At 41.0% G+C, this 16495-nt stretch overlaps 1 protein-coding gene across 3 annotated transcripts; it reads left to right on the plus strand.

Moving 5' to 3' along the window:
• tsc1a (TSC complex subunit 1a) lies at window positions 1-15913 on the plus strand. 3 transcript variants are annotated; one of them, XM_017691199.2, is made up of 22 exons: window positions 1-285; window positions 1064-1250; window positions 1897-2000; window positions 2201-2353; window positions 2640-2784; window positions 3708-3862; window positions 4047-4120; window positions 4204-4364; window positions 4498-4607; window positions 5577-5739; window positions 5897-6015; window positions 6141-6201; window positions 6884-6967; window positions 7587-8088; window positions 8461-8531; window positions 9190-9362; window positions 10137-10319; window positions 10999-11109; window positions 11247-11369; window positions 11629-11816; window positions 12052-12216; window positions 13193-15913. In XM_017691199.2, the coding sequence occupies exons 2-22, from the start codon at window positions 1142-1144 to the stop codon at window positions 13680-13682; spliced, it is 3444 nt and encodes a 1147-aa protein (XP_017546688.2). In that variant the 5' UTR covers window positions 1-285; window positions 1064-1141; the 3' UTR covers window positions 13683-15913. The 3 variants fall into 3 exon arrangements, with proteins under 3 accessions (XP_017546688.2, XP_017546689.2, XP_037387572.1); XM_017691200.2 differs by having other exon boundaries at window positions 8461-8504; window positions 13193-13682; XM_037531675.1 differs by lacking the exons at window positions 1-285; window positions 1064-1250; window positions 1897-2000; window positions 2201-2353 and having other exon boundaries at window positions 2646-2784; window positions 4251-4364; window positions 13193-13682.
• Window positions 15914-16495: the final 582 nt, after the last annotated feature.

A 16495-nucleotide genomic window follows, 5' to 3' on the forward strand; every position in this document is an offset into this window, starting at 1 on the left:
CTCCTGTCACGCTCCACGCTAAGCTGGTTGCAGTCGTGCTGCTACTCACACCTTCTTACTGCAAACGCCATGGTCCCGCGATAGTGTGGCAGAAGACGCTGTTAGTGTCCGGCTGGTGGTGACAGTCAACAGTACGGTGGTCGCTGGACGTCGTTTTCCTTCGGGACCTTATCGCGAAGGCGCCGCGAACGGACTATTTTTTTCCTTTCGTCCGCGTAGTCAGCCCGGTTAGGTCGTGAGGTGGCCAAGATGGCGGCAGCGCGCAAGGTCCAGACTTTTTAAAGGGTAACTATCGCAAATAAAGTGTTTTTTAAGCCTGTTCGGAATTTTTAATCGAGCTGGTTAGACCTCGTATGTGTTACGTTGTTGTAAACGCAGCAATTAGGGACGTGTCATTGCCGTTAGCTTGAGCTAAACCGATGGCTTTGTGGTGGCTCGCTAGCTGAGGTTAGCTGTGATTGAGAGCTTGCTGGCTGTCAGTCGCTGTGCACAGTGCTGTGCGCTCCTGCGAATGAAGGGCCGTTAAATTGTTTAAGGTTTCGTTTGTTAACGTCCCTGTTTCTTTCGTCGTACTAAGTGCAGCAATGCTTGATCACGTGATGCAGTGTACATAAGAGAGAACGAGGGTGAAGCTGGTTTCTTATTCGAATTATCCGTTCCACCTTAAATTGCGCAGCAGTTACGCTTTGACACGTTGAAAGCGACCGAATGTAACCGAACTGCTGCACAGTTTAAGGTGGAACGGAATAAGAAGGCAATTTCGGCCTCGTAGAGAAGGGTATAGAACGTGTAACGTGTTTATATAACACACAAAAAAGCAGTAAACACGTTGCCAGTGAGCAGCTATGTACAATCTGCGCGCCCTGGGTTGTTTAGAGCAGGTTCAGTGCTCCACATAACCTACAGATTTTGCCAGGCTTGCTAGCCAGTTTAGCACCGACATACTGACGCATGCAGCAGGCAGGCATTCGTTTGCATAAACTGAACTGTCAGATTACTGAGAGCATTAATCGGGCTCACCTCTCATAGAAACTTTGATTTATTTAGTTATATTTTTGTCCAGGCACTCCATGTTGACACAGCAGAGCCTTCGAATACACTGTGACAAAGCCTGTAGTCCTGCCCCCTGCCCAGCACTGCCATGGCCAAGGACCAGCCAAACGTGTTCGACCTCCTCCCCCTTTTGGAGTCCACAGATTTACATGAACTGGAACAGGTCAGAAGTCTCTTACAGGAGAGCCTCAGCACAGGTTTGTGACATTCACTTAACTTTGTTAATGCCCTGTTTAAAGGGAACACACAGACGAAACTGCATGTTAAGTCCCTAAGGTTGTAGACACCTGCTTGTCCATCGTTACTTACTGAAATTGAGGGTATTAATTGGGAATTTGTGCCCACTTCGTTGTAGCAACAGCCTCTACTCCTCTGGGTGGGCTTTATGCTAGATATTGAAACGTCACTTTGAGGATTTTGTTGCATTCAGCCATAAGAGCATTGAAGAGGTTTGGTACCGATGTTGTGTGATTAACTCTGGATCTCAAATGCCGCTCCAGCTCATCCCAAAGGTATTGGATGGTGCTCCATGACTTCAGAGAACAGCCTAATGGCGAGAAGCTTTACACCTCACTTGGCATTGGGCAAGGCTCATCTGCGGCTGCGCTAGAACGTCATATTCTGTTGGTGGTGCTTTTTAATGGAGATTATGCAAGCTGTGTGTGCAGTTGATTTCCTGTGTCAGCAATTGGTGTGGGGTGAATTTGATAATTAGAAGTGGTGTCTATACTTTAAGACATGTATTGTGTATACAGTAAGGGCTTTCAGGTTTTTTTTTTTTTTTTTTTTGGAACATATTGAGCTTAAGTTCTTCTATGTATTTCCTGTCAATGTGTGTTCTAGATAAAGGATCTGTGCTTGTCAATGACCTTGTGGATTATTATTTGGACACCAACTCTCCTCAGGCTGCAGACATCCTGTCTTCTGTGAGGGAGCCTCACGATAAGGTGAGGAAAGCATTTGCACTCATGGGCTGACTGTTAGCAAGCACTGTATCAGAGGTGTGAAATAATGTTGCGTGCCTTCAAGCTTTTCTTGGATATATAAACAGAATTTGACATTTCAAGCTAAGAATTTCTGGTTTGCTCCATTGACTTTGATGTCATAACCCCCCATTAATCACTATGGCTTTTCCTTCTCCCTAAAGCACCTTTTAGACAAGATGAACGAGTGTATGGCCAAGCAGAGCTTCAGACTACCAACCCTCACCCTCCTTGGCCATGTCATTCGTAAGCAGCCGTCGTGGATCCACAAGATACCTCGCTTCCCGCTGCTCGCTTCACTGCTCAAATGCCTCAAGGTACTAGGGAAAAGGCCAGCCAGGCAGAACTAACAGTGAACTGGGAGTTTTTGAAAATGGATAATGTCCTAGATATGGAGGGTTATTTTAACGCTGGTGAGGGAAACATGACTTACACAAGTGCAGAAATAAATCCTGCGTTATTCTCAGGGTTATTGTGCCTTCCAGGAAAACTTATTACTAAATGGTGAATAGAAGTGTTGCCAGAGTAGGATTTAAAAACATATCAACATTTAATTCAGTGTCATTTGTTTCTTCTCCTTGGTGTATGTTGCTACTACGCCAGACTGAATCGGATATTGCAGTTCTCATAACTGGAGTGCTGGTGTTGATAATCCTGCTACCCATGATACCACAGACCAGCAAACAACTCCTGTTTGAGTTTTTCGACATCTTTGGAAGACTGGCAGCTTGGAATCAGAGAAATCCTGGTAATTTGTGATAATTATGCCAAAATGTATTAATATCATTGATGTAGGAAACAATATGTCAATCTAAGTGGATTTATTTCAAGCAGGCCATTACAAGAGTGTTATTTTCATTTTGGGAAAGAATTCTTTCATAATGTGGCTGGTGTGTTTGAAATTCTTGTACTTTGAGTTGTCTTCAGGTCTGCATGCAAAATTCCTTTGTATGCTTGAGTTCAGAAATCAATAATTAGTTTAATTCATATAGTGCTTTTCTTAAATGTAAGGCTTCTTCAGTTACAACAAGTTAAGAACACGCAGTTCTCCAGCTGGCAGGGAAAGAAATTACCCGACCATGATGTAAATTCTGTCAGCCGGTGGGAGGGATGAAAGATTAATTGGCTTTAGATTGAAGTGGCAATGTAAAAGTGGAATTTTTAAATTACAACAGGCACGCGTTCTGTCCTTGTCGGCAGCCCAGACAGGCACGCGTTCTGTCCTTGTCGGCAGCCCAGACAGGCACGCGTTCTGTCCTTGTCGGCAGCCCAGACAGGCACGCGTTCTGTCCTTGTCGGCAGCCCAGACAGGCACGCGTTTGGTCCTTGTCGGCAGCCCAGACAGGCACGTTGTAAAGTCTCGCAGCCTGTGGCCTGGACAAACACCTGTGCTGCAATGTAAAGCCAGCAGCCTAGTAACACTCCGCCTCCGTGATGTAAAGTCTCTTGGGCAGCGGCCTAGTTATACTCCATAGGCATGGTGTAAATCCCCCCAGCTGACAGCCAAGACAAGCGCTGGAGTACAAAGTCTTTTTAAGCAGTCATGGTGGAAACGTACCCTGGCCAGAACTTTCAAAACATATAAAACCAAATAAAAAATGATGTAAATCAGCAACCAAAGGGTGCGCAGTGTTCTCTCACTGTTAAACTGTTTAAATATGTGTCTTCTAGGCCATGCTCATGGAGTTTATGCAGTTCACCTTCATGCCAGTGTGTACTCACTTTTCCACCGCCTTTATGGCATGTACCCCTGCAACTTTGTGTCCTACCTGAGGGCCCACTATAGTATGAAGGAAAATGTGGACACCTTTGAAGAGGTGGTCAAGGTAAGGATTCTGCTTTTTAGCTCCTCTATGTTCTCTTTTATGTTTACAGCAATTACTGCAAAACATCCTGCAAAGCCAAATGTCCATGCAAGTCACTGTGCACCCACATATCTAGCCCGTAAGGTTTTAATTGTTGGCAAGGGAAAAACATTTTTGATAGCTTGGTGGTTCTTTTTCCACTCAGCCAATGCTGGAGCATGTGCGGATACATCCAGAGCTTGTCACTGGAACCAAAGACTATGAGCTGGACCCAAACAGGTAGGTTTTATTGTTCTCCATGTCTGTGTCATGATGTTTTGGTATTCTATTATTTTTCTTCATGGTATCCATCTCTGCTCCAGGTGGAAGAGATTCGAAACTCACGATATTGTGATTGAATGTGCCAAAGTTTCCCTGGACCCGAAGGAGGCGTCTTGTGAGGAAGGCTACTCATCCCTGCCTGACCATGTGCCACGGCGCCCTGTTGATTGCAGCAGGTCCTTGTCGGACCTCAGCAACCATGGTTAGAATGATCTAGACTAGACTGCTCTTAGAAGTGATTGAATCACTATAATTGTGTTGATTCATAAAATTCATAGATTGGTCATTGATATCTGTGGTTCACTTTCTGAATGTGTTTTTCTTTGTCTTTACAGGAAATTCTTTCACCTCGATGGTCACAGAGCGCCAGTCCCTCTCTCTTTCATTACCCCATCTCACAGTTACCCAGCATGCATACCTTAGCCCACAGACCCCCAGTGGACAGGTAAACCATTCTACCAATAAGTGATTGCACTCAAACACATTTTTATCAGGATATATATTTATAAACCCTATTTATCAGGCTCCTCAGAGTAGGAGCGCTGATCTAGGATATGTTCTCCTCAATAAGATCATCCAAAATAAGAATGTAGTCTGGTTCTAGATCAGCACTTTAAGAAAATTGATGAAAAAGTGCCATTATGTATGATTAATGTAAAAAGTCTTCATGTATGATCATCATAATTTCATCTCTTGATTTAATTTGATTCATGATACTGGGTACATCATTTAATATTTAATATAAACAATATTTTGAACAAAATTTATAGAAAAATGACTGTATCCATCTTGTGGCTCAACCTGCTAATGATGCCAGGGGAATTCCACTGATGCCTCAAAATTTCCAGTCTTTAAGTCATGATGTGGAAGGTGCATGCAGAACATTGTATGGCAAAACAGTGTCTTTAGATTTACCACTATTTTGCTGTTATCAACATTTATATGGAAAGAAGACAGAAGTTGCTTCACTGAATAAAATGGATAGTACATAAAATAGTTTTCTACAATTAACTGTTTCACATTGAACCACTCTGTTTAATTTTTTTTACATCTCAAATATTGTAATAATGAGAAATTTTGAAATTTGGTGGAATTCTCCCTTAAGTTGAACATACTTGTTTAGGTTAATTTGTTTGCAGCCTTTGGTGTTCAAACAACACAGTTGCAATAGATGACAATATTACTAAAATATAGTTGATATCATGCAAGGCTTTGGCATCATGTTGTATTGTCAGTGTATTGCCGTAGCCCTCTTCTTTTGTTGGTCAATTTTATGTAAACTTTCTTATTTATTTATTTATTTTTGGTCCTTTTGTATATGCCACGGTTGCTTTACAAAGTAATCAGATCATAACTAATAATCAACTATAACAAGCTAAGCAGTGTCTGATTGTTTTGTATGTTATGATGACAGGGTCTTGAGGTGATGTCCTCAGGGATGAAGGAGATTTTATGGAGCCCTTCCTCTGTCTGTGGGATGAGTACCCCTCCTAGCTCTAGGGGAATGTCCCCCACCACTGTCTCTGATCTCTCACACAGTGCCTCGCACCTCTCGGGACGGGTCCCCAGCACACCAGGTCAGAGCAGTAGTGGTACTTTGTGCTTGGTTGTGCTTCTTCAGGATAAAAAGTAAAGGTTTAACCATTGCGAGGCTTATGTTCTTAGCTGTCAGTGCTTATATGACCTGAGACTATGTTTGCTAGAACTTAATGCTGAGTAATATATCTTCCACAGTGGATGGAAAATGGACTCCATCTGCCTCCACGCCCTCAGGGTCCTCTCCTCTCCCTTCACTCTCTGAAGAGCTTGAGCACACTGTCCAAAACACCAGCACTACTCTTCCTCCTGCAAAGGTAAAAGATCACATGGAATCATTAATGCTGTGTTAATCCACATTTAAGACCATTTGGAGTCTGACAATCTGCATGTCTGTTTTTCCTTTTTTGCTCTCCGTTGTCCAATTATGGAATTTGCCCAGGCAAATGAGGAGCTTATCAAAGAGCTAAAAAAAGGCACGCCCACAAATATCAGCAGCAAAGGTAGGCAGCAGCTTCAGTTTTAGCTAGTTGTATTTTTGTTTTCTTGTTTGTTTCTGGTTTAATTTTATGGTTTTGGTATTAAAAAACTTCTGATGTTACGCTAAGGCTGGCATTTTCCTTGACAGTTACACAAGCAATGAAAATTTCATACAGCACCAGTTTGCCATATTACCGTCTCGTTTTTTAAATTTATTTATTAAGCCTTTGTTTTTGCTACATAAAGACATCTGCTATTTGTGTTTGCATATTTGCAGCATTTTTACCATCTTTATATAATTTTTATTGTTCTGTAATTGCCATTACGTTTTCTACATTTATATTCCTATTTATATTTTACTTGTCTATCTGTGGATCTGTACTGGTTATTTAAGTTTTTTGTCTCTTCTGTGTATGTTAAAACATTTTAAAATGTATTGTTTGTAGCCATTACCATTTGTATTTGCTCTCTTTTCAGCCATTTCATGAACCATCTTCAGTTTTTTGTTCAGTATAAGTATGTTTTGATTTGCTTTACAAAGTTAAGAACTTACAGCTGTTGCTGAGTTTCAAGTCAGGATGCCTTACATTATACAAGTCGTGAAATTTAGTTTCATGTATGTTTCAAATGATGGAGGTTGCATGTTGGTTTCACCATGTGAAACCAGCCTAAGAAAAGAGTGTTGTGTTCCTTACTGTTTCTCAGGGGATGCAGGAGATGGTTTGAGTCCCATTACGTTGATGGAGCTTTCTGACTTTGTGAAGCGAACAGAGGGAGACAGAGAGGAAGGTAAGAGTGGAAACCAACAGCCTAACAATGCACATTACTTAAAGGTGACATTTATACAAGCAACATTATTATTATTATTATTATTATTATTATTATTAATAACGATGATGATGATGATGATAACGATGATGATGATGATGATAACAATGATGATGATGATGATAATAATAATAATAATAATAATAATAATAATAATAATTCAGTTGTAGTAAATGAATGAATGAATAAAAAAAGTGTCACAATCTGACTTCATGAAGTGTTTAATTTGTAAATGTGTTAGTAGTAGTAGTAGTAGTAGTAGTATGAAAAAGCATTTCTAACAATACTGATAGGAAGGGAAAATACATTTCTGTAGTGTTTCCCTTCAGTCTAAAAGCCACCTTTTAAATGCCACATGTATTACCTTCCGGTGCGTTTTTTTTTTTTGTTTGTTTGTTTGTTTTGTTTTGTTTTTTAATTTGTTTCTGCCTAATTCAAGTAGTTAACCTACTGATTAGAGCTGTAGTGAAACTATTGAAAAAAGTCTATTGTATGATATATGTCCATTGTTAAAAGTTTGATTGTTCTTAGCTCTGCTGACTAGTAATCATTTTACTTATCCACCCTTTTTGCGCCTCAGATGCCATCACAGAGGCAGAGTTGCAGACACTAACCCATGGTCGTGTGGACCCACTGCCTGCACCAGGACTGGACTCCTCCTTTTCCAACGCTACTGATGCTCCACTCCCCTTGAACTCCACTCATGACACCCTGTCCTGTAATCTGGCCTCCACACCGGATAGAACCCCAAGTACTGCTAAAGGCATGGGGCAGCATCCCCCCATGTCCTCCTGGCCCTCTTTCACACCTATAGAGAACTCCTTCAGCCCCTGCGCTGCTGAGGACACCTCAGTGGAGCTGTCCAAGGGATTGTGTCCCTACGAGCCGCTGTTTGACCTGGCCTTACCCAGACTGGCCTCTCTGTTTGTGGAGAAGAGGACAGCAGAGGCTCAGCGGAATGCTGGAGGACAGCAGGAACAGAGAGAAGAGCTGGAAGGAGAGGATCTGTCTGCCACGTCTCCTCTTGAGGTGCTAGATCGTCTTATCCAGCAAGGCCATGACCTCCACGAGAAAGTGTTGAGGTATGAGATGTCCATGAGAGGGATTCGCAAAAGCTTTTAAAAAAAAAAACTTCCAAAAGATCTCAAGACCAACTCTGTATCAATTTAAGTGCAAAAAAGGAAATAAACTTAAGAAGTTATTAAATGTTCTACAGTTTTTAGATGTTATTTTGTCAATTCTTTAAGGGTAAGATGTGTAAGGCTATCACTGATGAAGAAAATATTTTAGAAAAGTTTATATTCAAGAATAGGACTTCCTACCTTAGAATTATTGAAAGGCAAAAAAGATAAAGAATTTTTAAAAAATTGGATAAGTACCAGTTTAAGCCTGGTTTTAGAGGTTTCGTTTTTGCAGAGAAATATGTGAAAGTTCTGCACATGCTGTTTTTTCAGATCTCCTTCTCTGTCAAGCCAGTCATCTGAGCCACATTCAGGAGGTAAACATCATAGCGCTAAAGGAAAAGGTATTTAGTAATCTAATATACAAGTAGACTCTGCACTCTGTCGAGAAGACTCTATCCTCCAGCCTGTCCTTTGGGTCCTTTCCTGCCTCTCTGTTTGTATCGCTTTCTATTTCTGTTTTATTGCCTGTCTTTCAAAATGAATACTGATACTCTGTGTCTTTCCTAATGTTCATTTGTTTTGTATTTGCCATTTAAAATGTTAAATTTAATCTTCTCCTACCAGTTTATCAAACGTATGCTCAGATTGTCAGTTGTAGGTTTAGAAATGTACTACCATGACCCTAGAAATTATGGATGTCCTAATCAAGTTTTTTATGCCTCTAATCTGTCAGTCATTTAATGTTGGATATTCTCCTGTACTGTCTGATCTGACAAAACGGCTCAACTGTAATCAGAATATTGGCATGCCTCACCACACAAGATGTTCGCCACACCTACAACACTGGTGTAAATATAGCACATTTGAACAAAATAGCTTTAATGAAAGATCAGCGTTTCATTGGGTTTAATAGAGCTGACATCAGTCTATTCCAATATGCACTGATTGAATTTAGGTCTTCTAGATCAGCCTGGGTCATCTCTACTAGAATAGATAAACCTTGTGTACCAGAACAGTAATGGACATCCCGTGTTACTAAGGCTGGTGTATATTTTGCAGGTATAAGCCCAGGAGCTCCAGATGAATTAGCATTGCTGCGCAGTCAACTGCTGCTAATGCATAACCAACTGCTTTATGAGAGGCACAAAAGAGAGCAGCATGCACTGCGCAATCGCCGCCTCCTCCGCCGTGTTATCAACGCCACTGCATTGGAGGAGCAGAACAGCTCTATGGTAAAGTAGAACAGACTTGAGATTCATGATTTGACCATTTATAACCATGTTCTTGCTCACTTTATTCCTATATTGTAACATTGTTTTTATGACTATTTACAAATCCCTTATTAAGATATTTGAGAGCGTTGTGAGCAAACATCAAAAAAGATTTGCATTTTGTGTAAATGGTAGAACAAATAGTGCAGGGTTCTCTATGTAACTGTTAAGATGGTCTTCAGTCCAGACTTGTTAGTCTGAAATTTGCTTATTTACTTTTACGCAGAAGCTGCAGGACTAATGTAACTAACAAGTAATGAAAGCATGTAGCCTTATAGTCACAAGTTAGCGTTTCGACAGCTGCATACTTAATCAGCGCATGCTTCACTCAAACTGCAAAAACTTACAAAGTAATCTCAAATAGATTTACTTATGTGGTTTCTGACACTGTGTGACAGAGGTTTCCAATCTTATCTGCAAAGGGTTTTCATTCCAAACAATTAGAGAGCAAACCTGATCCCACTCAGTTATTCAGTCAGTCTCAGTTTCAACTGTGCTCCTGCTTTGTTGCAACGAAAAACCTGCAGCCACACTGGGCCTTAAAGGACTTAATTTTGTTAATACCTTTTGTCTAATTTGTCCACGCTAGCAAACTGAAGACAGATATGACTTGGTTGATCACCTTCATTTGGGATAATTGTGTAAATTTGATTTGCTTTTTAACTATTCTTTTAACATTCATAATTCAGGAGTCTGATAAATTAATGCAATTGTATCTCTGTGTGTGTGGTGCAGAAGGCCCAGCTGCGGCTGCAGGATGTGGAGATCCAGACTCTGCGGGTAAGTCTGCAGGAAGAACGGCAGCGCTCAAAGCAACTTCAGCGGGATAGTGAGGCGCTTGTGAAGCAGCTCCACAGCCAGGTCCAGCAGCTCCAGCAGGAGAGAAACGGCTACCATACCAAGACTCAGGAACTGCAGGTCAGTGCCTGACGCAAGGACAGACAACTGGTAGTGCTGATGGAATTGTCATGTACCCAAACTGGAAGCCAATAGTAAATGGTGCTTATAGTAAAAAGTGCTGATGATTTTGTACGAACAGATTAACAGGCCAACATATAGTTGAGTGGTTCCTGTTTGGAGTAAATGGGTTACAGTTGCGCAACCATGATAGAATTTTTCACCTTAACACTAATGTAGTCAGACAAGACATTTGCTTTCTGTAGTTTCTTTAGTTTTACTAAGTACCAGATTTGCTAAGTAGGTTTCTTTGAGATTACTAAACAATTTGGTTTTGATTGGGGCAAATAAGTGACAATATGTGCAAAATGCATTGCAGAAAGTGCAAATTGGTGGGATATAAGCTTCTGTTATTTGTTACCCACTTTAGGCTTGTAGTCCTAGTGCAAAACTAAAGAAACAAACTTTGAACATGAAAGATGTCTTAGCATGTTGACTACATTTTGAGTAAGGCAAGAATTGTGTAAATCGCCTAAATGCCAAAAACTTGAAATGAAATCCTCCATCTTTTTTGAGTATGCTTTTAAAAAAAGGTGGCTATTTATTTTAAAGATTAAAAGTGCCACAACAGTTTTTTTTGTTTTGTTTTGTTTTTTTTGTTCAACCCCCCACCCCTCCCCCTCCCCCCCTGTTTTATCAGAGTGATTTGCAGGACAGACAGAAAAGAATGGGTGAGATGGAGGCGGAGCTGCAGAGAGCCAATAACAAACTGGGCAATACAGGACACCTGCTCAGCCAGCTGTCTATTAAGGTGAGCTGAACTTTGAGACTGCTGTCTCCAAAATCAGCTACCTTATCAGTTAGAGTGCATGAATAATAATTCACATGCATTTGTATAATCAGTTTTCTGCAGTGTGATTCATTTAATATGTCTTATGCACACTCAAGCTCAACAACAGTGAAAGTATGGAGCAGCAGATGGCCTTCTTGAACAAACAGCTGCTGCTGCTAGGGGAAGCCAACAAACTGTGTGTGGAGGAAATCCAGCGTTTAGGACCTGAAGCAGATAAGGTAAATATGCAGCCCCTCTCATGTGAGACAAGCACGACATAACGGTACTCATTCCAACAATCCACTGTCAGCAGGTTAGGAAGTGTTCCTCAGATGTTCATAAGGTCACTTTATGCAAGTCACAGTCGAGTCTCGAGTCTCTGGGTTGCAAGTCCAGATTGAGTCTTAGAGTCTCTGGGTTGTGAGTCCTGAGTTACTGGGTTGAGAATCCGAGTCGTGTCTCAAGTCTCTTTTGAAGTGTATGTCTCTTTGGTATTAGGAGCTGAAGATGCTGCGGGCGTGTTCTGCACGAGAGGTTGAGAGGTTGAGACAGAGCTCCATGCAGCAGAGCCAGAGGCTGGAGGCAGCTCAGCAACGAATCACAGACCTGGAGGCCCAACTCACCAAGAAAGAACACCTCATTCTGGAGCAGAAGAAACTTCTGGAAAATGTCAAAGCCCAGGCCAAGTACATGCTTCTTTCTTAATGCACTGTCCATCATGGTTTTGAGTAGCACTGCTTTGTTTTTGGGTATTGTAACGCTTGATGTATCTGATTTTTTTTTTTTTTTTTTTTTTTTTTTTTTTTTTCCTTTCCACTACAAGGTGTGTAACACATCTGCTTGAGCTCTTAGTGTAAAAATTTCTACCTTCTATTTATAAAAGTGTAAATTCCTCTTGATGATTTGTGTTTTGTCCCGTAGGGGGCAGCTGCAAGCTTCAGAGAACAGGTATTTGGCCCAAAAGCATGTGACTCAGGCACTGCAATCTGAACTGCTTCAGCTCTACAGCCAGCTAGAGATCAACAGTCTTTCCAACAGTGCACCAGCAGGGGGTGCTGCTGAACCCAGCAGCCCTCCAAACAAGAGGTGAGTTACTTGGAACCTGTTTGTTTCTGATTGTTTTGCTGGGTAAAACATAACAAAGGAATGCATATTAAGAATAATGCTTGCCTGTTAAGTCTATAACATCTGCTAAACTTTATCTTGTGGTATTTGTGGGTCCTTAAAACCTCATAAATTTTATTAAAGCGATGTATGGCCTTAAAAGTTCTAAATATTTCTTTCATATTTTTCTGTGAGTTTTATTTTTTCTATGCATGTAGAATTTTTTCCAAGATTCCATCTATGTTGGGCCTAAATCTGGCTCATTACAGCAGGTATTAAAAAGGACTTTAAAAGTCTAAATTAATTCACTTAAACCTGTATATATTAAGGTTTATGAAGTCCAAGTTAACCTTTTATAAGGATATTTTTAACTGCTGTTTGTACTGATACATTTCATTGTCTACCAGTGTTTTATATAATGTAATATCAGCATATATGTATGGTGCCACGTCACATGCTTGATCTTTCTCTAGTCTCTTAAACTACTTTTCAAAGACAAAAATTTTCAGCACCCATCTTGAAGAAAATCTTCAAAAGACTAAAGTCTGTGAATTTGCACTAGTGTACTGGAACAAGCTAACGCTATGTCAGCAGTCATGTTTTGAAACACAGTGTACGAGGGTCTCTAAAGTCTCTGCTTTTACTGGAGCTGCTGGATAATATATCCAATCCTATGACTGGCTAAGGGGGAAAAAACATAAAAATGTGTAGAGAAAATAGGCAGTACACTGTGTACACTGATCTAAGGGACAAGCAGTACATATGACTTGGCAAATGGTGTTGGAGTTCCATCATGTGTTTTAAGAGATATACGAGACACAGTACACACGTATGCTGTATTGTCAGAAATCTCTGCTGCTCTAGGATGCTCTTCCTTGATTAATCTTATAGAGACTGTGTAATAAATGAATCAGCTTTGAAGATATTAAACAAATGTCTGTTTGTTTTTGTACTTTAGCCCAAATGGCAATAATGCAGGGTCTTTCACACCAGCCCAAATCTCTGAGCCAAGCAAGAGAGAAGAGAATTCATACATGTGTATCAATGGTGACTTCTCTCCTGGATCTCCACCATCCCCTGCACTGATCAACGGCAGTCAGGAAGAAGACCTGTCTGTCCTGTCCTGCAACTCCCCACTGGATGTAGGCTCCTGTCCAAGTGCCCAGAGCTTCCTGGGAATTCACAACCAAGAGCTGTTGAATAAGAGGAAGAGCAGGCATGAGGAGGAACCAGCACCCCTCACCAGCCTGTCCCACGATCTGCAGGAACACAACTCAGAACATGCAGAAAAACCCCGACCTTGCCTGAGCAATGAGGGCATGTCAGTCCATAGCCTGTCAGAGCCATCTGACCTCCAGCCCGTGAATCGCCCCAGAGCCCGGGCCTACAACATTCAGAGACGGAGGCAGCAGGACCTGCGGATCATGGACTACAATGAAACGCATTAGAAGACATGAGGAGAGCTTGAAAGGTTGGGTTAGCAGGACTCTGCTTTCAACACTAGACAGGGTGAGGAAGAGATGTTTTGAACTCTGCAGCACTCTTTATTTTTAATGAAAGAGTGGACTGCATTGTTTTAGCTCATTTTTAAAAGCTCTATTGTATTACAAAAATGGCCAAAAAAAAGGAACATGTGTATATTCTGAGGGCATAAAGCTACTGTCAGTATGTTTTAGGAATGGATTTTGTTTTGGACTGTAGTTTACTGTAGTCTCTGTCTGCACTTTTCTCTTAGAGTAACCCTCTTCCATTAGAGCCTGTATGTAAACTGAAGTAGGTAATGTTATGTCTTAGTTCCTGGAACATACTGATTGTGGCTTTAACCAATCCATTCACTCTTAAACAGTCTTGTAACCATCACAGGATGAAATCTGAACACTTTGATGTTTTAGTGTTTTTCTTTTCAGGTAATTGCCTAACCAGGGGTTTGTTGCGGGAATGGATTATTTTATAGGCATTTCAGCTACATGCTCATTTGAAAGCAACCTGCAGTGGTGGTTTTGTTGTGTTTGGATTGCGTTTGGCCCTCAATGTATTTCCCAGCAAACCTGTCGCATCAATTATTGTGTTTGCTTTTGTAACTGCCCAATTGGATTATGGGCCCTTTCAGATTTGGCCAAACCAAAAGGGTTTCTGTGAGTCATGGTTAGATGAAGTACATGGAAATATCATTCATTACAAAAAAGCTTTTCTGACTCATGATTCGCTGCAGAAGGAGCAGTGCAGTAGCCCATTTTCTTCCCCTACAAATTGAGCACTGTAAATAGTTTGTGCATCACCAAATCAAGCCCAAACAGTCTGATAAAACTGAAATAAAAACAAACAAAACAGGTAAGTAGTGCAGAAACAGAAATCATACATTGCATTGCAAAAGCTAGCCAGATGTGTATAATGTCGTGGCTTTGCTTTATGTGCTTTGCCCATAGAGGAAAAGATGAAGCGAGCGTTAAAAGATAGATTTTATTTTTGTGAATTCAATTTAATACTGGGATTGCATACCCCAGTCACCAGTGCAATACTTCTCTTAGCATTACACTTCATGCCAGCTCAAAAGCATGAAAGATGAAGCCACATAGGTGTTTTCGCTGCTTGGCAAGACACATCAAAGTCTTGCTCCATATGAGCTATGCTGCTGTTCATTTCATCTTGCAAAGATGTAGTGCCTCACATTTGGCCCCTCCAGGATCTTCAGTGAAAGATGTCTGGGCTATATGATTTTACAATTATCACAGTTGCATAATGAGAAACCTTCGCTGCTTGGAATGTATGTGAAATGTGAATGTTCTACGGTAACAATGTACAGACAACAGCTACGGCAGATACACTAAAACTCAATAGAAGAACTTGCAATGGAAAACTAAGCTCACATGTGAATGGACTAATGTCAGGAGTTTTTTTTTTTTTTTTTTTTTCCCCTCCCATATTCCGTTCATTCTTTCTATTACACATTGCAAATCCTTGGGAAAGAATATCTTTTTAATCATCAAAGTAAAAGCATTTAGCCAAAATAAGGCTATTTATGATCTCTTGCAGTTCAGATCTATGGGTTGAATTGCCCAAGAAAAAAGATCCAGTGCATAATATCAGTTAAAATGTGAAAACAGGTAGAAAAGAAAATGTGAAATACTGCTTGAAGTAGCACAGCTTTAACCTGTAACTCAGAGATATGCCTCAGATTTGCATTGGTAAGGGTGTCTTGGAAGCTCTTGTAAAGTGTTCAAGCTTGTTCTTGGACTTGAAAGGATTTTAAGTGGTGCATCACTAGGATAATTTTGTTCAGGAAACCAACCCTGAGTGCTCCCTGTGGATGAAAAATATCTGCCAAGACTTACTATTGCACCTGCTCACAATTACAGATCTTGCAGCTTATATTTCATTTTAATGAAATGTATCCATAAATATTGTTACTGCTTGTTTTGCGAGCAAAAGCCCTCCCAGACATTTGTGTGATTTATATAGTTCACAAAATGCCTTAATAAGAATAGGACATCTCTCCTTGCCCCAGAGGCCAAATTCCAATGCTTTTTACAACTATGGTACAATTTGACAACATCTGGAGTGGAGTCAGATGTCCTCAGGGACTCTGTTCAAAAAGTATTGATTCTGAATAGACACACAGAAAAAAGGTATTCTACTTGTTAAGCTATGATCAAGAAAAATAAAAAATATATGTTTTGCACATTTTGATTTCATTGTTTTTCTTAATATTGCTTTAATAAAAGTTTAGGGCGGCACGGTGGCGTTGTGGGTAGCGCTGTCGCCTCACAGCGAGGAGGGCCTGGGTTCGATTCCCCGGCCGGGCAGCCAGGGTCCTCTCTGTGTGGAGTTTGCATGTTCTCCCTTTGTCTGCGTGGGTTCCCTCCGGGTTCTCTGGTTTCCTCCCACAGTCCAAAGACATGCAGTCAGGCCAATTGGACATGCTATATTGCCCCTAGGTGTGAGTGACTGTCTGTGTCTGTCTGTCTGTCTGCCCTGCAATGGACTGGCGACCTGTCCAGGGTGTATCCTGCCTTCCGCCCGAAGACTGCTGGGATAGGCTCCAGCATCCCCCCGTGACCCTGACGGAGAAGTGGCTTAGAAAATGGATGGATGGATGGATAAAAGTTTAATACTTCTCACTTGCTGCTAAACATGGTAGTAATTCACATACAGACATGCCCCTGGTCAAATAACATGCTTAATTAATTTTGAAAGTGAAAAGATAGTCCAGAGAATGCACTTCAGCACATTTAAATGTGCAATTACTGTTTATTGAGGGGAA

This window comes from Pygocentrus nattereri, chromosome 20 (assembly GCF_015220715.1).
Source record: "Pygocentrus nattereri isolate fPygNat1 chromosome 20, fPygNat1.pri, whole genome shotgun sequence".
Classification (NCBI taxonomy): domain Eukaryota; kingdom Metazoa; phylum Chordata; class Actinopteri; order Characiformes; family Serrasalmidae; genus Pygocentrus; species Pygocentrus nattereri.

Coding starts and splice junctions, on each gene's coding strand:
- tsc1a (XM_017691199.2), top strand. CDS start 1,142: ATGGCCAAGGACCAGCCAAACGTGTTCGACCTCCTCCCCCTTTTGGAG. Junction 3,863..4,046: donor CCTTTGAAGAGGTGGTCAAG/GTAAGGATTCTG, acceptor TTTTCCACTCAG/CCAATGCTGGAGCATGTGCG. Junction 8,089..8,460: donor CTCCACGAGAAAGTGTTGAG/GTATGAGATGTC, acceptor CTGTTTTTTCAG/ATCTCCTTCTCTGTCAAGCC.